The following is a 17,300-nucleotide window of genomic DNA, read 5'->3' on the forward strand; positions in this document are numbered from 1 at the left end:
TTTATACAGAGTGCGGACTATGTAAGTACACTTAATTTCTAAAAGCTATTAAGCCGACGTGCTGGTGACAGCTGCAGGAATTTCCGCGGTAATGTAAGAGACAGTTATCACGGGGCAAGCATGAGGAAATGCACATTTCTCACTTTATAATCCTTGCGCACTGGAATTCATATAAACTTAGCATTATAGCGCCTCTGGATCTACATTAGTGTATCTTGAGAGACCCTAAAGTAGCCTGATGTGTGTTTATCAGTCTAGATAAAATAAGTAGATACCTGGTTACGTGGTAGTTCACTCTGTTCTCAAATACGAGGATTATGTTCAATAAACTTTTGTTTGAATTGGCAAGGATTTGATCAAACCAAAAGAAGGGAAAGCAAGTACATCTAGCAAATAATGCCTTTCCATCATATTTTGTGTGATAAGGTCGTATTTATCTTTCTTTAGCTACTTGAGAAAGCAAGACAAATACGAACTTTTCCGACGAAATAGAATGGCAAAACATTATTCACTACATCAAATTTTTAAAACTACCAGCGCTTTCATGTTCAAATACCTACAATTGTATCGTAATGACTTTATGCCAAATTTCTTGCGGCGCATTCTTCTTGGCAATGATGGTCTTTCCGAAAGCGCTGGTGGTACAAAAAAGGGACATGTAAAGGAGCCCTTTGTGGCCTACTTATACATTGCAGATTAAACATTTTTTTTATCGTAACGTAAACCTTTCGAACCTAGCTGAGTATGAAAAGAGTTACGACAATGACTTATGTACAATCCATGTCAAATTCAAATTTAATTAACCCGCACGATCGATGTATCAGCTCTAATGGAAAGGGGTAAAAGTGATTACCTCTACAGGGTCCCGTGTAGTCCAGTGACAGATGCTTGGCGGGGCGGCGGCAGGCGCGGCGCCGCAGCCGGCACAGCGACCGGTAAGTCTTGCCGTCGCTGCCGCAGACGAGCCCGGCGCGCCGGCACGCCGCGGCGCACACGCAGCGCGCGCGCCCGCCGCGCACCACGCATCGCCGGCCCGCGTTGCACGACACTCCGGCGCATGACTCTACCGGATGACAATACGGTATTGTAAGGGCATGTTCCCACATATAAGAAATGCTTGTTTTATCAGCATAAAACAAGCGTTTCTTATCTGTGGGAACAGCAGACCAGCGTCTGCAGGTCATCTCTAGCTAAGCTATATAGTTTATAGGTAGAGTCATTCACGATGACGCGTGCCGTGGTTCTTATTACAATGTCATTAATGGCTAATTTTGACAAAATCACGCATCTTCGTGGATGGCACCAGGTATACCTGTGTAAATTGCCGCATTTAGGTAGGTTAGTTAGTGAAGACCCAATCTCAATAGGGGAGAGGGAAAAATGCAATGTAAACTCATTGCAGGGATTTAAGTACTTTGTTACTGGCAGCTTAGTGCTAAATTTAAATGTGATTGGATTTAGAGGCGTGTTTCTTTAAGAACAACTATTTTAGACCAAAGCCACGAGAGCCCATCTCAATTAAATGAAAAAAAATATATCATGGGTCAAGGATGAAGTTGATGATTCGTAGTTGTTTTTCGATTAACTACACAAAATGTTATTTTGAAGTACGCATTTTATTTATAAAACAGTATTCAAATACTCCACGCAAATTTTATATCCGGAGTCAGAGAACGACTTGCGAATAGGCCAGAAAAACAAAAATACATTCATGTTTAACGTACCTATAAAATTTGTTTGCATATAAGTCGATGCTCCTTATGTCCTAATTCCTTGATAACACAATGGCTGTTTGTTAATTCTTATCAATGAATGGAGCACGATTGTCTATTAGTGCAACGTTATCTTTTACTGCAGGCATTGGCGTAGTACGTAAATATGAAAAATTAGGGAGAAATAGCCATTGGTAATTTTTGTTACATTATTTGCAGTATTTTTAACGGTCTTTTATCTACGCTAAACTGTAGTAGATTATTGTCGTGCCTGGAAGTAGGCAATTACTGGCTGAGTATGAGTATTAGTATTATTTAACTAATACGAAGCCAGCAATTGCTATTCCAGCCGAGACTAATATAAAGCTTTTCTCAAAAATAAGAGTAATTCTGAAATAGAATAAACTTTTCTCAAAATATATTATAAAATTTAATTTATTCCAATATTTTTCTTATGCTTTCCCGCCTTTTTTCATTAAAAATAAACTGCAGGTGTATTTTTCCCGAAAACACCACAAGCTATTTCAGACCTAATAGAAAAAGTCCAGAGTTCCAACAAAATATCTGATACGGCCATTAGACTTGGCTGTATACGACTTGTGCCAACATTTCCATGGCCTTTTTAATAAAAAAAATGTGACTGATTGCAGGCGCGCTAATTCATTATAATCGAGCTAGCGCGCCTGCAATCTTTTTAACTTTTTAATTTTCGCTGACCATAAACTATGCACTTCACCTTCTGATATGTAAAGAATAATGTCAACTTTTACGGAAATTTTTGAGAAAAATATGTATATCTACTGACTTGGCTTTACAGGTTATGCTCAAGGCAAGGCAAGGTATTTTATAGGCACGCTCGCTTTTTCTTAGCTAAACAGCCAAAACCAGTCCCACGCGTTTGGATCGGGGGGCATAAAGAATGAAGTACGATAACCCCTGCTGGGGTGCGGTTAAAGTAAGAGACCCCGTATAAGTTGAACTGAGGTCTTACAGACGAGGGTAGAAATAGACAGAATGCGATCGCAAACGTCGGCGCGATAGACAATACGGCCTCTGGAATGAACGACACTAACGCACGACCTGCACTGAAAAAAAAAAGGATGGCTGAACTAGTTTGGCTACTTGACGTTTAGCCAAAATTTACTAATTAGGTTCCAAAATAATGCTAATATTGCAAAACTGATTTTGTAAGACATCACCTAACTTTGAGCTACTAGTAGGCCTTAGTTTTGTAGTCACTCAAGTTATGTTACAAGAAACAATTTTTTTTCACCTCACTAGCTCGAAAAAGCTTTCTTTATCCTTCTAAATCTGCGTGGAAAGTCACTTTTTATCCTCCTGGCTGGAAAGAGTTTTTGAAATTCGAACGTTATCGTGAACGGGTGCCCTCTTGAAAATACATATTGACCGCTTAGTTGCACAACCTCGTAACTGGCCACATAAAATTGCTTTAGAATCATCTTTATGTTAAGTATGAAAGAGTGTTGATTTGTTGTATACAATTCGGGTAGATATACGAGGTTGTTCGTCATACATTGTTGAAGTAATATTTAAATCTGTTATTTTATTCTTATTACTAAACATTTATTTAGTAATAACAAAGCTCATTTCAGTTTTCTGAAATTATTCCAAATGCGACTATACCTAATTACAAAAAAATTACAGAACAAACAAGACGAAAATAGATATCAAATATGATGAAAAGAGATTCGAAAACGTGGTTTGTCATAAATTATTTATTTTTAGTAACATAAATGCGTTAGTGTTTTCATTCTTATTATTATTGTTGTTATTTATTAATACGATAAAAATAGATAACATTTATTTACATTTTGTTCTAATAAGTATATAAGTTTTTTCGTCTTTATTCACAAAATTAACGACAAATAGGTAAGTAGGTAGATACTCGTAGATATGTGGTCAAATTCAGAATGCACCTACCGGAGGGAAAAAAGTTCACAATGCCAATATTACCAATTCTAGTGATAATTATTTTAACTTTGAGTAGATTTAGCTATTTGCATAATGAAATGTAAAAATACTGGCTAACTCACTTATCAACGTCCAACCCAAACCCTGGATCTAGAAAGCTGAGGGAACTTTTACTTGGACATCGAAATTCCCTCTTTAATTTTTATAGAGACAGAACGTGAATTTATTTTGACATATTTCCATGGACGAGAATTCTGAGATTTAGAAAAAGTAACTGGAATAAGTACCTGAAACTGATTTATAAGAGTGTTTCAATTTATTTTCTTTCATCTACCTACTATTTTTCTCGCTGTCGTGAGGTGAATAATTGTGTGTTCCGCTCGGCTGTAAAGTTGTTTAGCATCTCGTGCCTTTGAAACCCTCGACTACGCTCAGGATTATTCCTAAAAATCCTAAAATCCTTCGCTTACTTAGGTTTCAATATAAGCACTCGTGCCAAACAGGCGCTTTCCAGCCTTGCATAACAAATAACTATTGTTACTGTTAGGTTAGCAAATCTTTTTTTTTCAGAGTGATAATTATGATGGCCTTGATGGCATTCATAATTCTTTTATTGCTTCAAATAATGTTACAAAAGGTCTTAATTTAACAGTTAGCAGTTTATTGTTTCACCAAAGTGGCGCGCAATTAATTAGAAATTTCCAATGATTGTAATCACACCTACATTCCATCAGGGTTTGAATTATCAGATCGTAAGTAAATTTTTTGGTGTTCATTCCGGGTTTACAATTATAGGTCGTCCTTTAACCGCGCCCACCTACTGCGGTCGTCATCATGATCATATCAGCCGTAGGACGTCCACTGTTGGACATACGCCTCCCCCACTTAGCACCCCTTGCCGCCGTTATTCGGGATTAGCGGGGCTGCCGGAGAGCCGGAGACTAGGGGCTTGGGTAAATGGTGCACTTTCATTTTCATGAGGGGTGTGGGGTTGCCAATACTCGCGACGCTTGGCAGGCGGGTTGGTGCGAGCAGTATAAGATTAGTCCAGTGATCGTACTTATTCTAGCATTTTCGGTGCGATGACGTCACGTGACACACGACAGCGACCAGGGTATGCATAATGGTTCGGGGTTTACATGTTCTAAGAATATTTTCTGTATTTCCGATTGGTTTAATACGCTATTTTATTTTTATTTTTGATTTTATTTGATTCTTGGTTCAAACAATTTAATATTGTATACTACTGACAAACCTAAAAATGCTAGAGAAAGTACGATCACTGAAGATTACAGTGCTTTTATTCTAGCATGGTGCGGGTGACAATTGATGCACCGTTTCGTTTTACTCAAAAAAAGTTGCTGCGGTCTAAACATATGGAAGTATATTTCAGTTGTAGCCTGAGTATGACATAAAATATTTGAACATACATAAGGAAGTATGTTATACGAAATAAATTTAACCTATCAGATTTTTATAATTAATTAATAAAATTCAAAGCACAATTAAGCGAAGAAACGTAATATGCATGTAAATAATACATAGAATTTCACTAATATTCTCATCAAAATTAGCGTAATAGTGGGATTAATGAAGACATTAATTATGATTAAAATTTTAAATTATTAGTTTTATCGACTCATGTTTCGACACTTTCACGCTCTAGTCTGTGATATTGACAGCTGTCACCCGCACCATGCTAGAATGAAAGCACTGTAGGTAGCCAAGAAGCCGCTGCTGCCCATCTTTTGGTGTTATCCCTGCTGCAGTACAGTCTAACCTGCGCAAGCCGTACAAGGCACGCCGCCAGAGAGCGCCTTGTAGAAGAATATCTCCCCGCTGTCGAGGTCCTCCGGGGACCAGGCGGCGGGGGCGCGCGCGCCGCCCGCGCAGCACTCGGCGCGGCCCACGCGCAGGGCCGCCACCGAGCCGCAGCGCCCGTCGCGCTCCATCCCCGACCAGCAGATCCCGGCTGCAATCATAAATAGCATTTTCTCAAAAATGTCGGTAAGAGTGTACATTATTCCTTACATATCAGAAGGCTAAGTGCATAGTTTATGGTCAGCGAGAAATTAAAAAAGTTAATAACCTAACCTAACCAACAAAATATTGGAAAACCCCCGACTTTGTCACTTCAAAGTTCAATATCTCAAAAACGGCTGAACCGATTTTGATAAAACATGTCTAAGAACCATCGCTAGAAAACTGCTTTCAAATAAAAAAAACCGCATTCAAATCGGCCCACCCGTTTAAGAGCTACGGTGCTATAGACAGACAGACAAACACACAGACACACATAGCGGTCAAACTGATAACACCCCTCTTTTTGTGTCGGGGGTTAAAAAGATTGCAGGCGCGCTAGCTCGACAATAAATTATTATTGTCGAGTCTCAAACTTTTTAAAAAGTGTTAATGGCCATGGAAATGTTGGTACATGTCGTATACAGCCAATTCAGCTGGATGGCTGCTATCAGTTATTTTGTTGGACTCCAGACTTTTTTTTATTGGATCTGAAACAGCTTTTGGTGTTTTCGGTGGAAAAATACACCTGCTGTTTTCTTTTAATGAAAAAAAGGCGGAAAAGCATGAAAAATTTTATTGGAATAAAATCAAATGTCATAATATATTTTGTTGAGAAAAGGTTTATTCTAATTTAGTTTTTTTCCTTCACAATTCTTGAGAAAAGTTTTAAGTATATTAGTCTCGGCTGGAATGGCAATTACTATTCTCATACTCAGCCAGCAATTGCCTACTTCCACGCCACGACAATAATTTACTATTATTTTCCTAACTTAGTATCAGTTAATTTCCAAGAAAAAATACAATTAGGCCCTTTACTACGAAGTGCAAAATTCGAACTTCGGATATTGCCATTCCGCTGACCCCAATTAAACTCACAAAAGAACATTGGCGGGAAGTAGTAAATATGACGGGAATAATATAACAATAATCTAATTGCGTAACTTGCACTTTTAATTTTAATCATACGATCATTGATTTTCGATGCTGTTATTTAATTTCCTTACAAACGAAATAAAAAACAGACTTCACAACTCGTTTTACGTAATCACCGGTGAATACCGGTTTAATGAAAACAAAAAAGTGCATTATTTTCGTTTCTTGTGTGTTCGGTTTCTAAGGAAATACAAATTATGATATTTCTATACCTCTTATTCCTAGTTTTAAAATTGTATGCAACCAAAGTGCACTTCATTCGCTAGTAAAAGCCGTGGTTGCCTAGTGGTTTGACCTATTGTCTCGCATCTTTGAGTTTTTCGAAATTATGTGCAAAATTACATTCGAAATTTACTTTGAGGAAATTTACCACGAGCTTTACGGTTAAGGAAAACATCGCGAGGAAACCTGCACAAACCTGGAAAGCAATTCAATGGTGTGTGTGAAGTTCCCAATCCAAACTGCGCCCGCGTAGTAACTACGGCCCAAGCTTTCTTAAACTGAGAGGAGGCCTGTGACATAATGATGATGATGCACAATTCAAAGCTACTAGTTCAACGAAAGCGCAGCCTAATGTGGGCCAGTTTGGCGAACCACTTTATTTGAGATAAAATCGACAGGCAATTTAGTAGCAATAAAAAATCGCGTTTGCTTCCATGTTCCGCAGACTAAACAAAAACAAGTGCGTGGAAGATTGAGGAATACCAGCTCCTGGTTCCATGTAGACGTAGGCAGGGTTGCTGCTGTCTCGCTGCTGTGTTTATGATTTTAAAGAGAAGTTTATTTGTGAGAAAAATAAAGTTTATTGTGCAATATTTTTAATTAATATTCCAGACATTGTCAACAGAAAAGAGTATTTGCTAAAAAAAATTTTAAACTTTCTACTTAGGTCGCTAGAGTTTGCGAAATTATTAATTATTTACTTCCAACTTGCTCTTTGTTTCTTATTTGTTTCATATAAAAAATAGTTTTTTCATGAAACATTATGATGTTTCTGTTCTCATCTCAGCCTGTATGCGTCCCACTGCAAAGCTAAGACCTCCTCTGAGAATGAGAGGACTTGGGCCGTAGTTCCGCTCATAACTCAGTCAGGTAATCCCGACATAATATGCGTTATAAATGTTAGATATTTTCAGCAACTATCTTTTAATATTTTTACCCCCTGTTTCACCATCCATTGAATAAATTTATCCGTCAAATAAAATTAATCAATGGGTGGTGAAACAGCCCTTAGTGTTTCAAATTAAACTTGCTTTAAAATCAAATTATAATATTTAAATGGACGTTTTTAAACGGCATGCACCTTAAGGCTAAAATAATAATCTTGGCCGTTGACATTAGCAAAATGCGTCTTGCTAAAACGGCCAGTGTGAAAGCCATTAAGTAATAAAAAATAAAAATAAACTTTTGGCCGAAACTTGCAGTTGCAGCCCTAAGCGAAGTCGGCTTCCCTGTTCGCCGAGTCTGAGTCACGCGCTAGACGAGCGGCAGACGAAGCCGGCACTATTCCCCAACCGTTAGTGACGCACGCAACCGCAGGCTCCACAGCCATTTCGAATTTCATTCGGTCAAACAAATGAAATGCTGGGGAAACACATTTTATGACTTTATATTGTATGGCCGGAGCTATTGGTACGCAGCGTTTAAAGCCCCGTTAAAATGTTGATTATCTAGTCACACTTTTACTATCTGACAAGGAAATTTATATTAATGGAAAAAACATGTTTAATTAGATACCTACACGAAATAGAGCCGTGCATGAGATACGGCCGCAGACGGACAGGGTATTAAAATTATTAATTATGGTCTTACCTTATTTTCTGGTATTACCGGCCAATGATAAAAAAACTTGTAAATTTTAATATTATTTTAGCTGGAGCGACGCGAGGGCGTCGACCTCACTCCTGCGCTTTCAATTAAACGTGTTGCGCCCGTGCCGCGTGCCGCTCCGTCAGTTTTGGCGCCACTTTTTAGAGACATTAAGTACACGATTTATATTTGTATTATCTAACCACGATAACGGAATGCCGCTTTAAATTAGACGGTAATGCGTGCACCGGCATCGGGATTGGGATTCCTGCTCGATTTATGGGAGATACACTGTAATCAGTAATGTGAGTAGGTATTTAAGTTGTATTTATAAGTACCTGAATGTATTTATTAGCTATTTGTTATATAATGTCTTAAACTTTCGTGATTTTCACTCATAGTCAAAATACGAGTACCACGCACAGGATTTATCACGCTAACACACACGAGTAATATTTACCTCGACGTTTCGGCAACATTACAGTGGCCGTGGTCACGAGTAGACTGAAGCACAAAAGCACAATTTTTTCAGAGTTATAATTGAGGTTTCTTTCAGATATATACTTTTCTTTTTTTACATTTTCTACGTTATCTTTCATCCCTTCCTCAGCTACTTGAATTTTGCTTTAATTTATTTAATTATGTATCAGTGACATAATTTATGTAATAAGACGCTTTACAAACCAATCGTAAGGCACTTACTTATTTTAATATCCGGTACCTAGTTAAATGACAAAACTAGAAGTACCAACTCACGCTATGCTTAACTATTAATAAATAATAATAATAATAAATAAATATCACGGGACAACTATTTACTCTAAACATATTCCTAGACTATTATGCAGAAAGCAAAAAGTTTCTAAAATGAATCCAGACATTAAATTCAAGAGCATTATTAGATGTAAGTAAGTACTGACTGCTAAACTACTTATGGAGTAAGTTTACATATGTCTCAAATATTAAAAATTAGCTTTCCTAAAACCATTTCTCAAATTAACATTAAATTACAAGCACCATCACCGAGCTGTTTCAATTTATGCCACCCAAATGGGCCAAGCTTATTCCCGAACATTAAAGTACATAAGTATATTCTGTATAAAGCTAAGGGTTTCTAATTTAAAATTGTGATTGTCTGGCAGCCTCCAGTCGACCTAGTTTTTGGGACGCAGAGGACGAATTTAAGCAGGTGTCTGGGGTGGGCACTTTGCATATTATAATATCGGTCGTCTAGCCAGTTTTAAACGTATAATGCTCGTAATACCGTTACGGATAACTGAAAACAAAAAGAGAATACCCCTAGTGAATAAGTTATTTATTTGTATCCAGGTGGGTCAACTTTACTTGCAACTTTGCTTGCAATAAACTGTATCGAATAAAAAAACGGCATTATTGATGAAAATATTAAAAACAGAAGATTTTGACAATGAATATAATGGGATTGAAAGATCTGTTACTTCATACTTGTACAGTTTGACGCAATCCATGTATATTTGTCAGTTGTAATAAGTCAAAAAGGTCATTTTATTAATTCTTTTGCAATTTGTTGCAATCCATTATTAATTTACTTATAATTACTTACAATTTGACTTAGATGGTTAATCGATTTGCATAGTAGCTAAATCATCAAAGCGGCAACTTTATACAGTCTTTTCACTTTTATTTAATTTGCAATTAATGTTCGTATGTATGCAAGAAAATATCTAAGTTGAGGTTACAATTTTTTTTATTAGCTTTCTACCTGCTAAACTTTTGGCAGGCATTTCATCAAAAATGTGCATTTTGCGAAATTGAGCCGCGACTGCAGAAACTGCGGAGTATTGACATTGACACAATAGCGAGCGCGCGATGCACCACGACCACGACCGCTGCACCCAGCGCGTACATTCACTCTTGTGAGGTGACTCCGACAGTCTCATCGATATCGACAATTTTGTGATAACAGAATTTAATTTACTTTAAAAATTCGACTGAATGTTAAAATAAGGTAGGTATCTACAAGTCTGATAGGTTATTGGTGTAGGTATGTATAATGTAACATATAATTTTTTACATGTGATGCTTGGGTAAAAAGTAGCATAGATGTATCCTATTTCTAACTACATAGCTAGTTTTTGTTCCAGTTTAGTAGCAATTTCGTTTCGTTGTTCCGCTTAAAAAAATCTCATGTAATCAATTTTTGTACCTATTGATTTGGTTTTATGAAGGTGTTCGTGTACCCGTAGAGTAGAAAATCATTTCCGTTTAAAAAAACAAAAATGATTTTATTTTTAAACTGAATTGATAGATTGATTGATTGGAGACTGTAGATTGAATGCAGACAGTACGAGTGCGCTTGCGGCACGCATAACTCAAGAGGGCAAGTAATTCGCATGCAGACGCCGCCCGCGCCGGCCCAGACCGTTAGCCTAATAATATACATATTCAGACATAGGGTCGTATGTTTGTATGTAGCGCGTACCTTAAAAGGGTACAATTTTTGGACTTACCTTTTTTTATAAGGGACTTACTACTATGCTAGTAGAAAGGTGATGACATAACCGTCAACCACGAATCCTTCTACGAACTAGATTGGTATGTTTCGCTCGTATGAGCCAATATGAGTATAGAAAATTTAAATTAACTTGTTAATGTATGTAATATTAAGATATGTTATTTAATAAGGTTCGCTTAAAATGAGCTTAAAATTAGACAATATGTAAATCTTAAATACATTTTTGAATTTAATTTAAAATGTAAGGTACTTTAAATAACTTGCTTCAGGCAAAGTCATGGAGTGAGTGAATATTTTCCTTAGGCAACCCGGACAGTGCGAGACGTGAGAGTTAAGTATATCTTCGGGTACAACACATTCATCATCATCATCATGTCAGCCGAGAGACATCCACTGCTGAACATAGGCCTCCCCCAAGGCTCTCCACTCTGGCCGGTCTTGTGCTTTCCGCATCCACCGCGATCCCGCGATTTTGACAACACATTGCAGTTACTGTATTTACACGATCTTTGCTAAGTTTATCATCACTAACGTTATATAATAAAAGGCCTCATATAATAAATGAGTGGGAGCGGAAAGGAGCTACGGAAATTTTAATAGTATCTAATAGTATTTACAGTAAAAAAGTCTATTGCACATAAGAAACACAGGTACGTGCTCGTGCTGAATCTATTAATAATACGCCATTTACGTCGACGGTGACGCCACTACAGTGGAATTTACGCGGCCCAAATACAAGCGGTTTTCTACAACAGTTCTAAATAAATTAAGTAGCGGTTCACTTTTGCGATAAGTAAAAGTCAAATACAAAAAAATCATTACTAATTTAGTCCAGACCAAATCACTGCATACGTTGCAAACGGCAATACCAACGAAAAATAAACTTTTTTGAAACTATGACTCAGTGTTCATAAAAAATCGACCTTCTCGTAAACAGGATTAGAAATGCCGTTATTCTCTTGCTGCCACTGATAGCGTGCATTGGAATTTCAATTGAAATCCGGATAAAATGTTTATGTACGCACTGACAAATGTGGTATCAGTACAACACTAGTATGACTTCAGAGTCATTTACGATTTTTTGCGTAGGTAGGTATTTGTTAAATAGGATTTTATCTACGAACCGCGACGACTTTGGTATGTATGTCGGCGGCCGATCGTAAAATCCGCCAGATCACGAAATTCCTAGGCATATCGTGAAATGCCGCCATTTCATGAATTGGCTAAGGGACATCCGCCATATCGTTCAAAACTCACCGTTTAGCGATTTGCCTAGTGACGTTTAGGCAGATCATGAAATTTCTAGGCATATCATGAAGCGCCGCCATTTCATGATTGGGCCAGTTTAGGCAGATCATGAAACGCCGCCATATCGGTTCTGGCACTTCGCCGGCCGCTGCAGCGGCACGCTCGCTTCGCTCGCTCGGCTCGTGCGTCGTGATCACAATTAATACTAACCACTCCTCGCTTCGCTCGTCGTACCTAAATTTTTCTATATAAATAAATAACAACTAGTGAATACTTTTATCAACAAAATACTAACCTCTAAAATACGGGCAGACATGCATGGTTTTTACACATTGTGCACAGAATCCGTTTGATTCACATAAAAAGAACGCAGCTGATGTTCAAAAGCTTCTTTTGCACTTCTATTTTTCACTATTTTCTATTTTAAAATTTTGTTGCGACGCCGACATTTTTCACGACGCTAAGGTAGGTACCAATACGATTGATTTCTCCTGTCATGTTGAATACATACAAATTAATAAGCTAGGCTCTTTTGCTTGAACGGACGAAGGATGTCAATATTCAAGATTGCAACAGAGGCTCTTGCTAAACGCTATCGTCGTTTAGCGCGGCGCGGACATAATAAACCATCCCTCTTCTCACTATCCTAGTGGTTAAAGTGGCTAGTTGATAAGATAATTTAGAACTGTAATTTCCTGGTACTACAGTATTTTTTTTTCACCACTTGCGAATGAAACTTTGGAGTGACGTGAATTCAAAAGTCGGTTGTGTAACATTTTGTATGTTGGTAAATAAAAATATTTTATTTATTTACCCGTGCCTAGGCATCGGTATATTTAATCGATATTCATACTCCGCACGTCACTGGCCCGCAGGTGCTTCAGCGTCTGATTCGCGATTCCTCTCGAATGCGACGCCGCACCGCCTTGGCCACGGCTCTTTAATATTTATTTACACATGCAAATGTACGCAGCGCGGCCAAAACAACAGCCGGGTCATCGCGATCGGGAATTAAAACGGAATATGCATGCGATCGTTCGTTGGAAGTGGCCAATTCCTGAGACCGAACGCTCGAAAATAGTTGAAATCCTTGCATTGTAGCAAAATTACTGCTCGACTTTTTCGCATCTTTTAAATTACACTTAAACAATTTTATATATTCACATTTCCAAAATAAACTTTAAATAAAACACAATCTGGTTGAATTTTAAAATGAAAAAAAAAAGAATTATTTCAGTTTAATTTTAAAGGTGCATTTTTTTTAATTTGCTTTACACCGATTGAATTTAGGCCAACTTTCTATTAGATGTTCTACCTACCTACATCTATTTATCATTGAAATTTAAAAAGGACTTTTACCGTTTACTTGATAAATTTTTAATTGTTTGTTTGTTTAGAAATGAATTTATAACATAAGTTGTGGTAAAAACTCAAACGGCTTTTACTAAATAGAAAATTAAATGGAACAGACTCATGCCATAATTTTTCATAACTTTAGTATTGAATTGAAATACTGATTGTAAGCATCAGCATGCTTTTTACTATCACTTATGATAGTAGTTACTAGTTATTATCAATAAAGTCGTTATTTGCTTTGCGCAGTTTCAGTACATCCTCTCCTTGAACGTAAAAAGGTGTTTCAGAGTTATTAACAGGTATTCCTAATCATAGCTCATAGCTTAAATAAAACTCTATTCTATGTATTGGTACAGGTAAACCCTATAACAGGAGCAAATAATTAAACCAGCAGAGCTTCAACTCTTCATCTTGAGCTAATTTAGTTCTACAACTTTTGAAAATTTAAGTTTAGATTTTAATTGGACAAGCAATGTATTGCGAAATCTGGCATTTTATTTTGTGACAGGCGGTGTAATTTATATTGTGGATGCCGTTGTGAATAAACATAATGATAAAATTACTTAATTTTTGAAAGTTGCAGAACTGAAGTAGTTTCATTTGAGTAGCAGAACCTGTTTTAATTTTATGCTCCTGTTACAGGGCCCACCCGGTATATAGTACTAATGTGTTTAGTTACTGTACTCGTTTCACCTCTGTTAAGTATTTAAACAGACGACGCGAAAGGAAGTTATCTAGACATTAAAGTTAATGAATAATGACTCAGTACACACTGTATGTACGATATTACATACGTGAAATCGAGGGTAGTGCGGTCTAGCTATACCAGCTGCCAGCGGATGTTTCCCAGACTAAGAAATATGTTATTCATTTAAGTGGAGATTAAAAACGTACAAGTAAGCGCTAACTGCTGCTAATTTCGCTTAAACGCCCGCGTGTATGAATCTAGCCGACTTATGGGCAAATTATTCAAGATCCGGCAAATTGGGACAAGAAGGAGTAGAGTCTGTGAGCAAAAACTTGTCGAAGGCCGGGAAGTATCTCGTAATGATCAAGGAGAGTGTAAATTAAGCTTCAATCAAGGCACAGTATAAATCAGTATGTAGTCTAGAAACAACGGGCCGAAGCTGCACACAGGCCAAACGTGTTGCCAGCTCTTCTGCTCTTCTCACTGTTGAGGCTGCGGAAAGTTTATGTTAGTTATAACAGCGTACGGTCGCCTGTCGGAAGATTACTTACTTGGATTATAATATGCCTGGAACAGCGACTGTGTACGTTTACTTAACTCGCGACAGGATCATCATTCATTGCTTAACGAGTTTTCAGGTTGCAATCATGCAAAGGCCGTTGCAGTGTGATTTTAAAATGAATTGATTTAAGGAAACTGCCTTTACAATGTATTAAACCGGTGCTGTATGTTAAAAAGTACGTATATTTGCGGTTATTGGCATATACACATAGCAGCATATTTCAGAGACCAGATAGGCGGTATGCCTGTACTGTGTACAGTGAATTAAGTTTTTACACAAGCCACGTAATCAATCTTAACCCTAAAGGGAAATAATAAGTGCAGCGACTAAAGATTTATTCAGCATCCGCAACGGAACGTCTTTTTTTGTATGTGAGCAACGGGTTAATAGAACAGAACAGATTCTATTAAACTAATATGCCATCTTTGCAATACCAGCAAATTATGCAAAATCGAGCGACAATTTACGAACAACAATTAATGTAACTCGGTTTACCGATAAATATATTATATTCAAAATTTATGACTTTTCGAATAATATTTGTAAGTCAGGTACTTTATTTTTTTTGAGCTTCAATATCTGTCTAATTGAATCAACATCTCATCATCATCATTAGAGCTCGCACGCGCGGGAACCGGCCGGCTCCGCCAATGAGCGTGCTGCATTCAGCGAATACCGCAACAAGTCACATGTAGTCGCAAGTCGTATGTACGAGCGAGCGAAGCGAGCGAGCAAGTCGGATCGGAGCAGAAGCGACTCGGATAGGTTAGGTTCAGAAGGCTAAGGCGGGAGCGAAGCGGAGCGTAGCCTTCGATGTTAGGTTTTTTTTTATAGCAGCCCAGATAATATTGCTTCACAAATGATACGTTATACTTTTCGATCATTATCCTCGATGTTTGTATAAAAATGATAGGTGCGTCCTTTGTCTTCTAGACCTCAAAGCAGAAAATAGAAGCCCCGCCTTAGCCTTAGAAAAATAGAGGTGATAATATTAAATTAGTCTGTTAAAATTGTTTAATAGAGACACTTATTAGAAGCTTAACATTTGTAGACATATTACAAATTTAGTTGCTATAATAATAGTCATGCTAATTTATTAATTTAGTAGAAATTTAAAGGCAGATATGAGTTTAAAGAAGTTGCGTTAATTACAACCCAATCTTAAATATGTTAATATCATATAGGCTTTTCTCACTTTAACATACCTAACTATATCTACTCCTGTCCGGTCTTTAAGATACCATATAACCTTTACTTTGAAATTCGTCTATAAGTTTCCGAGATTAAGCAATGTCAAAATGTTCAATTTATCTGTGAGATTCTTTGATTTAAACCCTTCAAACCAAATCGACTGACACAATAATATCACACGTCCCGTGTCCCGTACGTAACCGCGCAACTGACTCCCAGGGAGATTTCGCTCTCACCAGATAGTAAACGCTCTGGATTTAGTTTTCAATGAACATGTCTCGGTAAATAGCCCGCACGGCTCGTGTCAACAAACTCGCTGTAATCGCGCGTGGGCGCATTGGAATCACTATCGGCTTAATCGTAGAAACACTCTAACGTTATCTGTACAGGGGGCATGGATACCTGTATTTTTGGATACCGGTTTCGCTGTCCTTGGCACCATACAGATCATGATACTTAGGTACACCGGTACTGAGTTTTATACGGGTATTTTTGGCAACCGGATGCGACATCGATTAAATATTGAAAAACGGTTAAAAAATATTTGTATTTGTAGATAAGAGAGGACAAACGACGAGCATACCGACGGGTTACCTGATGGGAAGCAATCACCACCATGGGCCACACCAAGAATATCACGGATGTTGCCGACTCTTTGCCAAGACTGATAGGCTCGTTTTTAGGGTTTTTTTGCAGAGAACGGATTTAATTAATTAAGTATATTGATTTTCTGCCTTTTCGCCCAAATGTTTTATTCATATTTTCTCTGAAAACATATCATTTTTGGAACTTTCATAAAACAAACCTAACATAACCTACTGTGCTCTATAAAACCATAAGAAAATACACTGAGAATTTTTTTTGGTTTTGGAGAAATTTGACAGTTCGAAAATGAAACATTTGCCAAATTAAACATTTGGCAAACAATAATTATGCGAACAGTCAGTAGACATGGGGAAAAGGGGAAAAGCGTTGGTTCTTTTTTTAGAAAAATATGGCTCTGTCCATTGGAGGACAATTTTGCCAGTGTCTAGTAGGTTTTGCCGTTGTTACGTTGTTTTGCCGTGGATGAACGATGACCGGGAAAAGCGTTACATTTTGATATCAGTGACTGACGATCCCGTTCAAAAAAAGTCACAGTGAAAAGTCATCGTGATTTTGTCACGCCTGTTACTCGTGTCACTGCATGATATTCGTGTCACGGTCCTGTAATAAACGTTTTTTTTTGTCACTCTGTTATTTCAACGTGACTATGTCCCGCCTGTTACTCATATTACCATATGATATTGTCGCAGTGCTATTATGACCGTGTTTTTGTCACACCGTTATCACACAAGTAATTGATCCAAAATA

General features: G+C 37.6%; 1 protein-coding gene across 1 annotated transcript in view; it reads right to left on the reverse strand.

Moving 5' to 3' along the window:
- Positions 1 to 17,300, reverse strand: part of LOC141435081 (follistatin-A-like) — a 50,968-nt gene that overhangs the window by 24,868 nt on the left and 8,800 nt on the right. The window contains exons 2-3 of the mRNA XM_074097628.1: positions 5,425 to 5,616; positions 854 to 1,063 (exon numbers count right to left, since the gene is read on the reverse strand). Of these exons, the coding sequence (XP_073953729.1) occupies positions 854 to 1,063; positions 5,425 to 5,616 (402 nt within the window). The remainder of the gene's footprint in view (positions 1 to 853; positions 1,064 to 5,424; positions 5,617 to 17,300) is intronic.

The sequence above is a fragment of the Choristoneura fumiferana genome, chromosome 14 (assembly GCF_025370935.1).
Source record: "Choristoneura fumiferana chromosome 14, NRCan_CFum_1, whole genome shotgun sequence".
In the NCBI taxonomy this organism is placed as follows: domain Eukaryota; kingdom Metazoa; phylum Arthropoda; class Insecta; order Lepidoptera; family Tortricidae; genus Choristoneura; species Choristoneura fumiferana.